Source organism: Carassius gibelio, chromosome B4, assembly GCF_023724105.1.
Source record: "Carassius gibelio isolate Cgi1373 ecotype wild population from Czech Republic chromosome B4, carGib1.2-hapl.c, whole genome shotgun sequence".
NCBI lineage: Eukaryota > Metazoa > Chordata > Actinopteri > Cypriniformes > Cyprinidae > Carassius > Carassius gibelio.
Window position 1 is genome coordinate 16,714,784 of NC_068399.1, and position 16,122 is coordinate 16,730,905.

The following is a 16,122-nucleotide window of genomic DNA, read 5'->3' on the forward strand; positions in this document are numbered from 1 at the left end:
AAGCACATGGTACTAAGTTTTTTTTGGACACAGTACCATGATAAAACCATGTTTTTGGACATGTACCATAGTGTTCCTTGAAGTGCTTTGGAATACTGCAAATACCACAGAATATAAATATGATTATCATCAGTATATGCTAGTGTACTATGTTAGTACCATCTGCTACAATCATCTTACCATAGCAATGCCTCAGTACTTTTGTAAGGAGTTTGGTTGCCTATTCTGTCTCCCCATTTCTTTACTCGGTTATATCTCTTATTTAACAAGCTTCTGCGTCGGGTGTTTTTCCTCTCTGTTCTGGGCAGAGGAGGTGAGGATGTTAATGCAGTCTCAGTTTCAAATCTTCAGTCTTCTCGAAAGCAAGAACATGTAGGGCAGCCAGCGAAGTAGATACCGCGGACTCCTCTGCCATGAGACCCTCTGGGACCGCCGAACTGCACAGCCCCGATATCATTTGATGTCTCCTTTCTGCCCTCTGCTGTAGGAAATTTCAATGAATTTCAATGAGATTTCTATTCATTACCGCAGGCATTGTAGTGCTGACATTTTGGATTCAATGCATAATTTAAGTGCAGGGTTTCAATGTTTTGGATTTGTCTATTTTTAGACTCTGGTGGCTGTCTCCCGTGTCCTGCTTTGCCGTCTGGTTCCACAGTCTATGTAGCGGGCCCTTATTTTTCTACTCATTAGTGAGCCATTGTTTTCCTGCATGACTGTGTACACGTTCACGTGTCCTCTTAGATCCAAAGCTTATTGAGTTGCATGGAGAAACATGCAGTAACATGGAGTAGATGGTGTTTTCATCATGTAGATCTTCGTTATTATTGTGTGTATTTTGTATAACGGCATCTAAAATATAAAAGGGTGTTCACATTGACCGTGATCTGTGGTTTGAATGATTCATTTTCAATGAGAGCTACAGGAACTATAGTTGAAAAAGTTTAATGGCACTGTAAATAATCAGTGATACATTAGGCTATCCAGCAGCAGGAACACTTACTGTATTATCGGCATAACATTTCTTGCTGCGTTCAAGTGCAGCTGATATGCTTGTATCTTTGAGTTTGGCATTCATTATCATGACACTGTCTGAAGGACTTGATTCTGATTGGTCAATCGCAGTATTCTGAAGTCTGTTATTCTCCAATTAAGACTGTTCTTTCACACCATGGTCCCATCCTCTAATTTTAGCCAAACGCAACTGGTGCCGTCTTTCATCTGTTATAGTTATTAATTGTATTGGAAATAAAATTGGAGGACTTTAGTAATACTACTGTATTATTATTTCAGTGTTCTTCTCGCCTGGATGATTGTTTTTTACATTGCAGTTTACAATCAAATTGATTATTAGATAATAACACTGTATGGATAAGTTTTATTTTAAACAGTTTTATCTCAAATCCAGATTTCATGACCGCTCAATTATTTATGTGCTGAGAAACCATGTAATCAGTCGAATGACTTTATGTTCTCATTTAAATGTTGATTTTGTTTGAACTAGATCATTCGTCTTGCCTCAAAGCCACTTGCTAGGAACCATTTTTCTTCATTGAAGCTTGGCGTTTAGTGAACTAATAAAATATTTAAACTCTAACTAGATATTACTTTGCTTGGTGATATGATCAGAAGTCTTAATTACAGTATATCTCATTTGAAGAACACATCTGTCGGTGTGAACAAAGCATTTCATGGATCCAAACTCAGAACCTTTAAACTAAAAAAGTCTGTTGAGGAAAATATTAGCACATTACTCAATTTCTGATATTTATCAATCTCTCTCTCCCAGGCTCTGGGTCAGGGTCGGACCTCAGCACGGTGTTATTAAATCCAGAGGTGCAGGTGAGGCTTGAAAGCGGCCCGGGAGCTGCGGTTCACTCTCCTCTGGCCGAACAGAATGGCTTCCTGCAGTGCCGCCTACAGGCCTTCAGTGCCGACTTCCTCATGACATCACTGCGAAACCTCGCTCTCTTCATGGAGGATGACTCCACCTCCCAGGTTCTCCCCATGGAGATCACCATCAAAGATACACACGTCAATCTGAAGGTACATTTAGACACAAGACTGTTACAATATCAGATTTTATCCGAATTATCATCTGCTATCACTTTAGATTATTATTATTTATTTTTTTTTTTTATTTTTTTTTTTTTGGCCAATGAATCTAATTTAAGATGAGCTTTTTGAATTTGGGTCTTGCTTACATCTGTCATGTCCTCAACAAGATTTTGTGTGAAAGCAGTAGGTTCTGGTGCTGGGTTATGTCTGATACCATTGAATATGTTGTATTAACATGATATGGATATTAAAGTTATCACCAGTAGCAATGTTTTGGTATATACGATGCATGATTGTACACAGCTCCTCGGTTCCAAAACCTAGTGAGCTGCAATCCCAGAATGCACTGATTTCAATAAAAAAACCCATAATAGATAGCAAGAAGGCTCACAGTTTTATCCGGAACCAGCATGTATGTACTAATATATGTGTTTAAATCAGGATGATGGTCCCCGTGACAAAGCATCAGAGCCCGAGGCCACGCCCATTGCCGTGCATATTCACAATCTTCTTATTCATCGCCAAGATGATGGCTCATTCAGCATCGGAGGAGGTTATTCATGTCCCTTACTTCCTGTTTTTCTCTTCCTGCTACCTCCTCCTCTCCTAAACTTTAATTGTTCCTTATAGCATAATTTTCCCTCCCTTTGGCACATGCATGCAAATCTCTTTTACTTTGAAGTTTGCCTCTATTTTTAATTATTTTGAGATAGAATTAAACCTCAGGAATGCACGTACTTAACGCATCCCTCCCCCTTTCTCCCCTCGGACAGCTGAGCGTGCTGCGGACTCAAAGCTTCAGAAGGCGGGGCCTGTGAATGACAGCAGGCTCAGTTCTGTCCCTGAAGTTCCTGTAGGTGTGGCCAGTGAGCCGAAAGCCACTCAGACTGCAGCTCTGTCACCCACAAGCCCCACCCCCTCAAGTAGAGAACAGGTACACAACGAACAACTTGCGATATGTAAAATATTTTTTGCATGATCTGGGTTACGTCCACATAATGCTGTAAAATTGCAGCTTTATGTGAACATTTCGGTTTGTGATCTAAATACCCATGTATGTTTGTAATCCTTTAACGGTGATGCAAGATTGCTGTTTGTTTTGTTTTTTTGTTTTTTTTCACTTGGTTTATTTACATTTTAAAGGGATAATTTTATAAAAAATGAAGTTTTCTATGGAAATCTATTTTATGTGCTGTGAAAACATACTTTACTATAAAAACTCAGAACTTCCTCAATCCAAAAAAAAATTTATTGAAACTAGGCTGCAAACAACGGCTTGTTCTGAAATATTTCGATTTCCGATGACAGAAACCTGTAACATTTACACACAGTTACACATCAATAGCCCCATTTCCATTAACCTTCAAATTGTTAAAATTGAAAAAAATATTGAAAATACACCTAATTGAAACATACATTTTGCAAAAAAAAATCCCATATATTGCACAGTGCTTTTATCAAAGAATTGTATATTACACACGTATTATAAAGGGCTTTCCTTGCTATTAAAGCGTGGATAACCCCTTATTTACACTGCACACATCTACGGTGCATTATGACTCCTGCATGGCCATTGGAGCATCCATCGCAATGACTTGTCATGAGAGGAAAATGTTCATTTTAATCACATAACATTGGGTAATGGAAACGCTGTCATTCCACAACAGTTTCTATTGACATATATAAAATATAATGCAAACATTTTGCACAAACCTGAAATGGAAACCTGACTAGTGATGCCTTTTTGGTGTCTCACCCAGTCATAATGATGTAATAATTGAGATAGATGCTGTTAAAATTAAAAAGAAATTAGTTAAAGAAATAACTAATGATAACTGTAAAAAGGTGTAGCACCTACAGCTCTGCATATTCTTCTGAAAATGTCCAACTTTGGCAAAATATGACTTATATGAGTTTGTTTCTAAAAAGCCGCCTGATCATTTTAGTTGTAGAAGTCTCACAGTAGTTCTTTTTTATTATTCTGAGGGCCAAATAAAGTGTGTAGAAAATGGTCATAACTAAACCATAACTATAAAGTTGTTGGTGTAAAAGCTTGATTAATATTAAATGTGGACCTTAGTGAAAAAGTACAATTATTCAAAATATAACCCCCCAATTATACAATGACAATTGCATATCTAGCAAATCTAGACTGATAAACAATTAACACTTTGTGTGCCAAGCTGATGTTTGTTTATTTATTTATTTTTATCCACACAGCTGCTCATGGAGGAGAATGAATGCTTGAAACTTGAGCTCTCCAAAGCCAAGATGGCGCTAGCTGAAGCCCATATGGAGAAAGACTCTCTCCAGCATCAAATGAAGAACCTCAAACTCACCAGCAGGGGCAGCAACAGCTAGTGGCAGTGCATGTATGTGTGTGCATACAGGACTGACACCTGCCACTGGGGGGCAGCAGAGTGCTTGGAGGGGCCCGGCCCCATAAAAAATCCCAACTCTGCATCCGAGAAGAGGATGGTATGTGTGCCGGGACGGTGATCTCACCTCGGGATCCAGACTTTGCAATCAGTGGCATCTGCTCTTAAAGAACAGTGTTCTTTACTATAGTATACACACAAAGCTTTAGCATCAGAAAAAATCAAGTGAAAAGTCTCTTCGGACAGCCTGTGGAATTCCACAGATTTTTTTTGTTGCTCTCTTCCTGTTTTCAATATGTCTTTCACTTCATTAATTTTTGTGTCGACGAGCAAAGAGGTGATGAACTCACATTCTCTCTCACTATCTCTCTCAAACTTTCGTACACAATGTAGAAGCACATTCCACCCTTGACCTTTAACCCCAGAGCAGTCTTACACACTAAGTGTCAGGGTGTGTGATGTTGAATGTCATATCTTTGGAGGAATGTCTTAAAAAAATAATTTTGCACTGCTTCGAACTCTTTTGTTAAACAATAACTAAAGACATTATAATATCTAGTGATTAATACTTTTGTGGTTATGTATAGTAGTTAAAGAATGTTTTGTTAATAAGTTCCATTGAATTGGTGTAGTCCAAATTTACCTTCATTATGTTAATATCTCAAAAATGGGAATATGTTTTCGGAATTATGTTCACAAACACACTACAGGATTTTGCACGACTCGATCTCTCTAACTGTATGGACAGATTCTGTGTTTTGCAGTGCAACACTTTGATATTAGTTCAGTATTCGCAACTAAAAACGTGGTCATTCCATGTTTGTCTTTTTATGTTAATATTTGCACTGCAACAGTCAAAATTAATTTTCAGGGGTTATTTAATGTTAAAATACCATTCAGTCTGAACATGGAATGTTTAACTGATGCTTTGTCACATTGTTGATCTGATTACCAGCATTTCTGCACCAAAAAAACAAAAACAAAAGAAAAAACGGATGGATGGATGTTGAGTGAAAACCACTTAGATGAAATGAAATCTAAGAGTTTGTATAAGTACATTTTTGTTTTTGGCTTTTCTTATTTATACTTTAAAAGAGAAGGGCCTGTTTTATGATGAAATAGGACGGGGAAAAATTATTTAAATGTTTTCTTGGATTTGCTTCACTCTGTCTCCTCCCTTTTGTTTTCTTTCTGCTTGGTTTTTCCTCTCTACAGCGGCCTCTACAAGTGCCTGTGACTGCACACCTACTTCAGAGGTACTGCTCGATATTTCTCTCACATTTTGTTCTCTAAATGAATGTTTTAATGCTCTTCACAACACAAGCTTCCATCTGGAGAACATTTTTCAGGTGTTAGGACTTGACCATGGAGAGCTGAATGACACCTGATTGTAGGAAACAAGAACTTTTATTTTGTAGTTCTAGGCCACACCCCATGCCACATTAGCCCCGCCTCAATATATAATAGACACGCCCATTATAGATGGAGGCCCACCTCTTTAGCACAAATGTTCAAACAAGCAAACTTGTAAAATAGTTATTCCTTGTGTCCATCAGAAGCTGCTGAAGACCTGAGACATCTGAAATAAAATGAGGAAATAAAATTTCAAATGTTTTATTAATAAGTTTCAACTCTCCTCTTTTTGTTTAATTATTTGAGTTATTAAATGAAGATCTATATGTAAGATCCTGTTGGGCTGAAAAATATGCACTTAATCAATTACCTAGTCATAAAGTTGGCATGAAATGGAAATTCGTGCATTTAGAAATATATTGTCTAAACATACATTAATGATGTTATTGTGTAAAAATCATATTTTCTGACCTTGTGATTTTATTATTAAAAAAAAAAAAGCTTTTTATTTAAATATCATAACTTGACCTTCCAATGAAACAACAGGCTTCTCTCTTTTTTCAGTGTATTACTTGGATGTAAGTCATAATACTTAAGAAACTGACATAAATGAAAATACTCGGTCCAGTATATCATGCTTTTACTCCCACAATGTTTTGACGTATTTTCTACATCAACTTTTGACTTTTTGGGGGATGAATCACTTTTGCTAGGTGCTACTTACAGTAAAAGGTCCCTTTTCCCATGAGTTTCCAAAAAAAAGGGTCTCAGTCTGTGTGATCTCTGTTTGGTTTGGCTTCACCTCTGTACAACCTCAATCTCATGTGGTACTCTCATGAATTGTAAAGTCAGGCCCACAAGTGTGTGTGTGTGTGTGTGTGTGTGTGTACGATCCCACTCTATGCATTGCCTATTAAGGCAGATGAATACTGCTCTGTTTGCTGCTCGATGAAGGAGTTTATTCCTGGAGTTCGAAACTAAATAGACAGTGAACACCCGCTTGTTTTTGTGTGAGTAATGCAGAGAGCGTGCACACAACTGCCTCATAAGATCTGGTTGTTTCTGTTTCTTGGCAAAGCTGAAATCTAGTGACTCTGTCCAACACCCAGTGGGCCTGCAGCTGCCTCTCTCTCTCTTAAACACACACACACACACACACACACACCAGATCATCTCTTTCATTTGTTGTGTTCCTTCTCCAGTCTTTAGCACTGTTTTTTCCTCTCTTCAAGACTTCACAGCTGAATGGCACAGGAAGTAATGCTGAGATATTAGTGAAGTTGTAAACAAAACCTAAAAAAAAAAAAAAAATGCAATCTGTTCATTCAGTATTTCAAAATTATAGTGCTGAAAAATACAATCTCTTAGAAAAAAAGTATAGTGGTGGTTCATGGTAAATTATGGAATGAGATTATGGAATGACTGCCACATGAGATGATTACCAAAATAAGGGACCAGTTTTCAGATTTATTAAGGCTTTTAACAGTGTTTAATAAAACTGAAATCTGGTTAATGTAAACATGACATGGAATAAGAATATGACCAGAATAATCTAGGAATATTTGTGTGCATATAAATGCAAACAGTGACTGTTTACATGTGCATCATCCTCAACAGATTTTAGAATATTCATTTATGCTTGTTATGGGCTTATCCTGCATTTATTAGACTGCATTTATTTCTGCAGTTATTAACCCTCATTCCTGTCCTTGACAATAGACAAAAATACAGTGAACTGCAAAATGTAGAACAAGAAACATCTTTTAATGTTTGTAAAATTTTGTACAATTCAGGATGCTGGCATCCTTGTTCAGGTTAACGGGTAAAATAATAAAACTAAATATTCTAAATAAGCTGTTTGTATGACCCAAATTTTAGTTCTCAGGGCATTCTTGGAATATTATTCAATGGTTGTAAAAACTAAACCTTAAATAAACTAGGATGTTATTATTTAGTTCCCCAAAATATTAGGGTAACATTATCTGGGATTTGTAATGATTTACATTGAATATTCAAAATAAACCGTTTGTATGACCTTAATTATATTAAAGATAACCCCGAAGAATATTTTAGGTTCTCCCCTAATATAATGTTTAGAAATTTGACATTTAACCAAGCAGGAATCAAACAACGTTAGCGGAATGTTCTGTGTTTGTTATTAAATACAGCATTTCCCCCCCTACTGTATTCTTGAAAACGAGAATATTGCCTTTATCTTTACCATGAAACATGTTTACATGAACCCCACATTCTTGGCATGTTTATATTCTGATTCATCATCAATATTAGGCAAATTATTAATATTCTTGTCTTTCAAAACAAACAAATAAATACTGAAAGAATTACCATGCCATTTGTACCTTTTGTATATTTTTTACGTTAATTTATACGTTTTTTTTTCTAATGGAAATCATGGAGTACCATATTACCATCTCTCCACCACAGTAGGGTGGAAACGTGTCTTAAAATATGATGTGATATCTTCTCCTCGTGCGCCAATGAAATCAAAACAAGGTTACAGTAACAGTGCTCGGTGTCCGTGACTCCACGCCCAGCCGGAGCAGCTCTCTCTTCTCGTAACGGAAAACTGCCATATAGGAACAGAAAGAGAGAAACACTGATGCTGGGCCGCCCTGCTGTCAGTACAACTGCGCGCACACACGCACAGAGAAGAGAAGAGAAAGAAAGAGCGCGCGGAGAACAGCGCGTGTGGAGAGCGGCTGGTGAGTGAGATTTAAAGGGCTTCTCCAGGCAACCGGCCGGTCAGGAGCACAGCTACACTGGGACCGTGTTACAGGAAATATCCGGTGCATCATTCCAACATTGAGCTCCGGTATGGACTAGCGGCTTTATTCATACAGCAGCGCGCGGCGGAGCGTCTGTTTGTCGGTAACATGCCGCAGGCTTCCTAGAAGCAGACCTCGCCGTTCAGTCCGGGTTGTTTTTGTTCTCGTGGATTAAACTTGTGTCCGGGATGGGGAAGGAGCAGGAGCTGCTGGAGGCTGCGCGGACCGGGAATGTGGGGCTGGTGGAGAAGCTGTTGAGTGGGAAGAAAGGATTGCTGGGATCGGGCTCGGGCTCCATACCTCTGCCTGGGTTACTCAGGTATGAAAACAGACCGTGGCGGATAAGTTTATGTAGGCTATGTGTGTCTGAAATAAAAAGGGCTTTCAGGAAGTCGTGCTGTTTGTATCAATACAGACAGAAGGATTGCAGTTGCTTGAGCAATCCAATACATCACACCACACACACACACCCACTCTAGGCATCCCCGACCCACTGCGCCCCTCATACACGGTGCGTGTCGGGATATAGGGAAGACCGCTGTGACATTTAGTTTCAAGGTCTGTAAACTCTCTAATGTTTTTTTTGCGTTACACGTCTCAAACTTTGATTTGACATTCGCTTATCTGTCTGAAACATGTTCAAGCGGTTTAAAAACCCACCAGTCATCCCTAAAGTGTGCGCATTAATGTTAAATACAAGCAGTGCTGTTGTTTGTATCCTGATAGACTTGCATTGTGAGATCTGACGTGTGTGCTCTGGAGATGCAGAGGAGAGCTCAGTGTCTTAACTGTCTTGCCAAGACACCAAAGTCTGCAATCAGAAGTCTGAGATTATGGTATTAAAGGGATAGTTGACTCAAAAATGAAAATTCTGTCATTGTTTACCCAACCTCATGTCATTCCAAACCTGTATGACTGACTTTCTTCTGTGTTGGAACATAAAAGAAGATTTTTTTTATTTTATTTTATTTGGGAGTGGTCCCAAAAAAGAAGCAGAGCCTTTTGGTTACCAACATTGTTTAAAATATCTTCTTTTGTGTCTTAGAAGATCATACAGGTTGGGACAACATCAGTGTGAGTAATGTTGAATTGTAGTTTTGTATTGTCAGTTTTCAGGTGAACTGTCCCTTTAACTCAAGATTTTCTCATCAAATACTTCCAAGACTAAATGATCCGGGCTGTACACTGCCCACATTCATTTCATAGTTCTGTACGAGGGGGGAATCAGATGGGAATGCAGTGAGGGGGTGCCCACCATGGTCCTGCTCATTTGGCCTAATGAAGGGTGGTGGAGCCACCCATAAAATTTTATCCCGGGCCACCATGTAATGACAGCCCCGCTCTTACTGTATGCCAACTCAGTTTTTGTATGTCTCCTAAGGCATTTTATAAGAAACATCTGAGAATAAATTGATACTTAAAGGCTTTTCTTCCGAAAATTAAAATACGGTCATTTATTTTCATGTCATTCCAATCCTGACTTTTATTATTCTGTGGAACACAAAATAAAATATTTTGTAAAATAGCTGTATTTTTTTGTCCATGCAAAGAAAGTCAATGTGGTTTGAGATCCATTTTTGGACCCCAATTGATTTTAATTATATGGGCAAAAAAAAAAAAATATTCTTCTTTTTTTAAATTTAATTTTTATTGTTTTGTTTTCTTTTATTTTACTCATAAAGCAGTGAAAGTCTTTTGTTTTTTTATTTGTATTTTTTTTTTTATAAGTCAGAGGGATGAAATTAGTAAGTTTAAGACAGTGGGAGATTTAAACGATTTTTGTTTATGAATTAAAATTTTTGCATACAAAAAAATAAACTTCCAGTGATGTAAAATAAAACTAATAAATAAAAACTAATATTTCTGAGAACAAAGGAGTGAGTTTATTCTATAGTGACAGATACATATTTTATTTTATTGATTGACTGAATAATATATGTTTAAGATACAACATGCAGCATGCAGTTATTGAAGGGTTAATAAGGCGTCATAAAAGAAGAAATCTTACCTTCAGAATAACTTTAACACACTGTACTGTTCGTAATACAGAGTGATTTCTCCTGTACCTAGTGTGTGTTGCTCTGTTCACTCTGCGTGATTGATGTGTGATGTTTGATCAGCTGTGCACGCTTGTGTTTGCAGTTCTCAGGTATATGATTTCAGGAACACGATCATCTCCACATCAGTATGTAAAATGACAAATGTGTGGAGCAGAGAGAAGGAAACGTATGCTTCGGGAATGGCCAGGCAGAGGTGGGGGAAGGGCACCTGGGAACGACATGCCTGCTCGCGTCTGTGAGAGCAAGAGAGGCTGATCGAGCAGAGAAGTGTGCCGCCCGGCTCAGACACCAGCCACCTCGCTGGTTAAAACTGCGAATATAATCAATACTGCGCGTGTGCTGCCTGGACAAAAGATCCCTCGGCCTGGTAATAGGGCATTTTTCCAGCAGCAACAGCTGACAGAATCCCACCACTCCTTAATATAGGGCACAGAAGGCATTGTTCTGTTGTTTTGTGGTCGATCCTTGAGGTTTGTTTGGTTGGAAGGTAGGAAGTGTTTTGTGTTTGTGTTTTTCTCTTATTGGGTCAGGACTGTTGGCTGGAGGATTGGGACAGTGCGGTGCTTTGGGGGGGTCTGGCCCTGTCCATATGTCCACAGTGCTGGAAGTTGTGCTTTTTTTCTCTGTGAGCTCTGCAGCGTCACAGTTAGTGACGAAGCATTGCCCAAGGAGGATTCACATGGCCTTATCTGAAAATGAGGGCGGGTCTATGACAGGTCAAAGGTCACTTGAAGAGTTGTAGAATGTTCAGAATGTTCATAATGGAATACTAGCTGTCTATCTATCTATCTATCTATCTATCTATCTATCTATCTATCTATCTATCTAGTAAAACAAAACACAAAATAAAGAATTTCAGTATCTTAAGAATTTTATAATTTTAATATGATAGTGAGCGTAATGGATTTTTTTTTTTATTAGGCGTTCCATCACTCGTTTATGATGCGAAACTTTAAAATATGCGTAAAAACAGCTATTGTTGTATACTGTTTGAACTTACAACAGAGTGCATTGCACAGAATACTGTTTCCCACAATGCAATGCACTCTTTTTTTAAGTTCAAACAGTATTTTTTTTAAGGATGAACAGTAGATGGGTCCCCTATTGGTTATCAGCTGATATTAAAGATATATAGGTATCGATAAATTAAATATGATTGAATATTTAATTGTATCTGCTCATTTCTTACATCACCTTTAGATTACCTTTGCCATCATCTAGCGATTACCTGAAGCCAATCTTTAAAAAATGCAAATTTCATAATGCTGTTAAATATAATTATAGTTTTTATTTTTTATTTTGTTTATATTTTATTCAGAAACAGTGTAGAAAATTAATATCTTAATATTTTAATGAATTATTTAAAATATTATATGAGTAAAAATTTCATATGACAATCACTTAATTATTGGACAAAATGTTCGATGTTCAAAATGTTTGAAATATCGATGCATGTTTATTTATTTTCCATTTTAATTCAAATTTATGTAAAAAATGTATTTGCTTTTAGCAGATGTCAAAAATGACGGATGTATCTCTTTAGTTTAATAGCACATTGTTGAGCACTTTGCATGTCGGGATGCAGTATTCCATGCAGTGTGCTCTGTTGTATTCTCCACGTTTTGGCAAAAGCAGTAGTAGGTCGTTTTAATATTCTGTCCTACTGTCAAAATCCCTGTAAGGCAAGTGAGTTTGGAAAAACCCCGGGCTGGATTACGAATAAAGTATGTTCCAGTGACATAGGTTGGTGGCTTTGACCTCTGACACACATACACTGTTGCATGTGGGACGGGACCCACTGCTGTACGATCAATGTTATGTGCCCTCATAGTGCTAATGGATTAGCCCATCAATAATGACACACTGTGAATGCTGCATTAGGCAGCACAGCACTTAGAAACACATGATTTCAAATAATACTACATTCATACGCTTGGTGCTTAATATGATAATGATAAACTAGATTGCGGAGTGATTATTTGTCTCTCTATTAAAGAGCCTGAGTCATGATCTGGACTTGTGAAACAGTAGCTTGATGTATTTTTAGGTCTGAATGTTATTTTTTCCCCATTCTTTTGCAATCTTACTAAAAGCATATACACTACACAATAAAGCATCACTTACTGGCATTGATTCATCATTATGGATACTCTGACGATTATGTTTGTTATGGGAAACAAGATGGGAGGATCTCTCTTTGGCTGCCAGTCACTTTTCTGATGCCCTTTTTCTCTAATTTGATTGGTCACTGAGCATGTTAATCATTCTTTGCTGACACACTGCTGGTGTGAAGGTTGTTAGCTTAATTTATGTTGCCTTCTAAGATACCTTATTTGATTCTAAGGCAGCACTGCATATACTCTACACAGACAGGGCAATCCCATAATGCATATCGATGAAAATATAAATACAAGATGGCGGATAAGGTGAGAAAAATGTTAGCTGTGTTCAATACTGAAAAAATACCATAAAAATTGTGATTTATAGAGTATTGCGCTGTTAGTTTAGCAATGAGCTAATGCTAATTAACTATGGTTTAATAGTAAAAGTGTAGTAACCATGTTTTTTGCCATGTTTATTTATCATTTGTATAGCCACAGTTTTACTACAAATACCATGGTTAAACTATAGTGTATTAAAACTATGGTTAATTTATGGTTACCATGTTTTAACTATAGTAATTTTTATTTTATTTGTAAAACCATGGTTAATTTTCATTAGGGGAGGGCCCTAGACAGCGAGTCAGCTAGCTAAGTTTGAAACAAAGCTTAAGTTTCTGTCAGTCATATAAATATTAATATATAAAGATTTAAAAAAAATTACTATACAAACTGGCTAACACCTAAAGCATGAAACACTAATTAAAACACTAAAATATTAGGAAAATTGACCAGTTATTTGTTGTACAAGAAGTCAGCCATCGTGACTTATCCCTACTTGCTAATAATAATAAAAAAGAGCAGTTAGCATCTGTTTTCCATCTTGGCCGGTCTGGAGCAGTCACAGATTCGTCATGTCCCTGCAGTTAATCAAAATAAACATTCAGCGCCATTATCCCCCGTCTTATCAGGCACCGCAACAGACCGCTGAGCGACACAGACCGCAGTGCCATTGAGCGCACCACATAGAGCAATCCACACTTCACTGTCAGAGCCGCTTACTAAAAACATGGACCGCTCCCAAACCTTCTGGTCTGGAGCGCAGCCGTCAGCTAGTGTGGAGGAGTGTTCTGAGATAGAGAGAAAGAGGGAGGAGAGTGTTTATATATCACCATCCATTAAGGGACGAGTGGACAGGGGAGGAAGGGGTGGCGTATTAGGGTCAAAGTTCAGACTTGTATGGAATGGAGTGTGTTCTGTCTGCTTCCAAGTGCTCACTTGCGTGTGAGTCTACATAAATCAAGAAAGTTTCACTTTTGCACAGTGACTCAGCATGGGAACCAGACAATTGCAAACCAGACTCGCAGAGCCAGACTTTTAAATGATCAGCATGGTCTACTTTGTGGCTTATTTTGGGTAATTATGTCCTGCTTAAACAAATAAAATGCTTTCATGGAAAGCTTGTTTATGTGACGTTTAGAGTAAATCAGAAATTCAGCTCACCTCAGTAATTGACTGTGGAACAGTACCTCACACAAATAATAATTATTTATTAATTTACTAATAATTATTTAATCCTCAAACGCATTCATTGTTGCAACATTATAACATGTAACAAAAGTTTGTTTCCCAGTGGACCAAAGTTGGAATTGTTACCTAAAAATAAAAAAGCTAATAAAAAAAGAAATGAAATTGGAATATTAGATGAAAAAACAAACTTAATGAATATTATAAAACTTCATGGACTGGTTAATATTTCTAATTTGAATTCAGGAAGTTACTTGGTCAGGCAAACCCATTTGAGTGCAGTTCTTCATTTTCAAGTCTTTATTTGTAAGTACCTTTGGATAAAAATGTCTGCTATTGTGAATGAATCCATGTAAAGGACATATGACTTTCAGAGGTCTTGCAATTTTTATATGCAGTGCACATCAGATAATGGAGGAAAGAAGTGTGGGTGTGCTGTATGAAGAGTCATATTACATTGGTACATTTCATTAAAAGTAACATGTTTATTTGTTGCATTATTATGCAGGAACCGCTCTTCAGTGTTTGAAGCAGATTAGAAAGATGCAGGTTTTTCCTTCACTGTCAAGCTCAATTTACTTAAATACTAATGATTAAAGAAAGCTCGTGTGCACTGCATGAAGAATGTTTATTCAATTTTGTTTGTCCATAAGTAAAAATAAATACAAATATTTGATAGCCGTGCTGTTCACCAGTAAAACTGCAAAACATGGTTAAACTAGATTAAACTAGAACTTGCATGTTGGAATTGGTTTACCTATGTCAATAGTTAAGAAGCCTGGTAAGGACATTAGCAAAACAGTATTGCATGGTGGGAAGCATCTTCCAAAACATGCTCTGGTTTTAGCAGGGGGTGTAACATGTTACATAACATGCTATCTCATTAGAACATTTGTTACTAACATCATTCACAATCAATGCTTTTTACATGTTAAAAGAGCTTCATAAAGCATTGCATGATGGAAACCTCATACTAAACACAGTAACACACTCTTTTTAGGACTGGACAGGATGTAACGTGTTACATGTACTGTAATCACTTCGCTTCAGTCTCAGTGTGCTTCACAGATTAAAAGAACTTCATAACAGCATTGTATGATGGGAATCCTCTTCCAAAAACAATCTTTTCAGTAGGGGATGTACCACATGTTACATGTAACGTTATTCTGTTAACATATTTATCACAAATATCATTCACAGTCTCAGTCCTTTTCCCATGATGATGGGAAACATCATTCAGAACACTGTGTCCTTAGCATGGGACAAAACATGTTACATGTAAAATATTTTCTCATTAGTTGCAAAGATTATTCACAGTTCCAAAGCTTTTCAAGGGTTTAAAGAGCTTCATAAGAGCACTGCATGATGGGAACCATCATCCAGCACACACTCTTTTTAGCAGGGGGCATAACCAATTCATGCAACACATTGTCCCATTTGTTGCAAAGATCATTCAGAGTCTCAATGGTTTTTCACAGGTTAAAAGTGCATCCCTCCTGTTCCCTGATCAGTTTAGCTCTTTCTCCTAGAGCTGTGGCAATACGTGTTAAGGCTAACTGCTCCGTGGAGGGAACCCATCTGTGCTAGGGAGTTCTTTGATTAGCTTAGGCTCTGTGTAATGCTTCTGCCAGTGATTGTTCTACTCCTCGGAGCATGCTTGACTTTTGTTTGAAAAGCTGTCATAAATCAACCTCTTAGGCCCTCATCCTTTAGTTTGGAGTAGCTTATGGCCTAGCGTTTTCTGTGCTGATGATAGGCCATGCACAGCACTGTTTAGACAAGTATCCTGGTATTATGGCTTAGATATCCCGTTTCCCCCTTGGAAAGTTCTCAATCACATGATCGGACACATGATTAGCCT

General features: G+C 37.6%; 2 protein-coding genes across 15 annotated transcripts in view; both read left to right on the forward strand.

The window, feature by feature from the left end:
• Positions 1-6,060, forward strand: part of LOC127956519 (UHRF1-binding protein 1-like) — a 33,238-nt gene extending 27,178 nt beyond the window's left edge. For all 11 annotated transcript variants that reach the window (XM_052554526.1, XM_052554527.1, XM_052554528.1 and 8 more), the window contains 4 exons: positions 1,790-2,046; positions 2,500-2,611; positions 2,832-2,992; positions 4,279-6,060. In XM_052554526.1, the coding sequence (XP_052410486.1) occupies positions 1,790-2,046; positions 2,500-2,611; positions 2,832-2,992; positions 4,279-4,419 (671 nt within the window). In that variant the 3' untranslated portion in view covers positions 4,420-6,060. The remainder of the gene's footprint in view (positions 1-1,789; positions 2,047-2,499; positions 2,612-2,831; positions 2,993-4,278) is intronic.
• A 2,326-nt stretch (positions 6,061-8,386) lies between these two features.
• LOC127956450 (ankyrin repeat and sterile alpha motif domain-containing protein 1B) overlaps positions 8,387-16,122 on the forward strand; it is a 163,282-nt gene continuing 155,546 nt past the window's right edge. For 2 of the 4 annotated variants that reach the window (XM_052554347.1, XM_052554345.1), the window contains exon 1: positions 8,393-8,894. In XM_052554347.1, the coding sequence (XP_052410307.1) occupies positions 8,764-8,894 (131 nt within the window). In that variant the 5' untranslated portion in view covers positions 8,393-8,763. Of the gene's footprint in view, positions 8,895-16,122 lie in introns of all 4 variants that reach the window. The other 2 variants (XM_052554344.1, XM_052554346.1) reach the window with 2 other exon arrangements.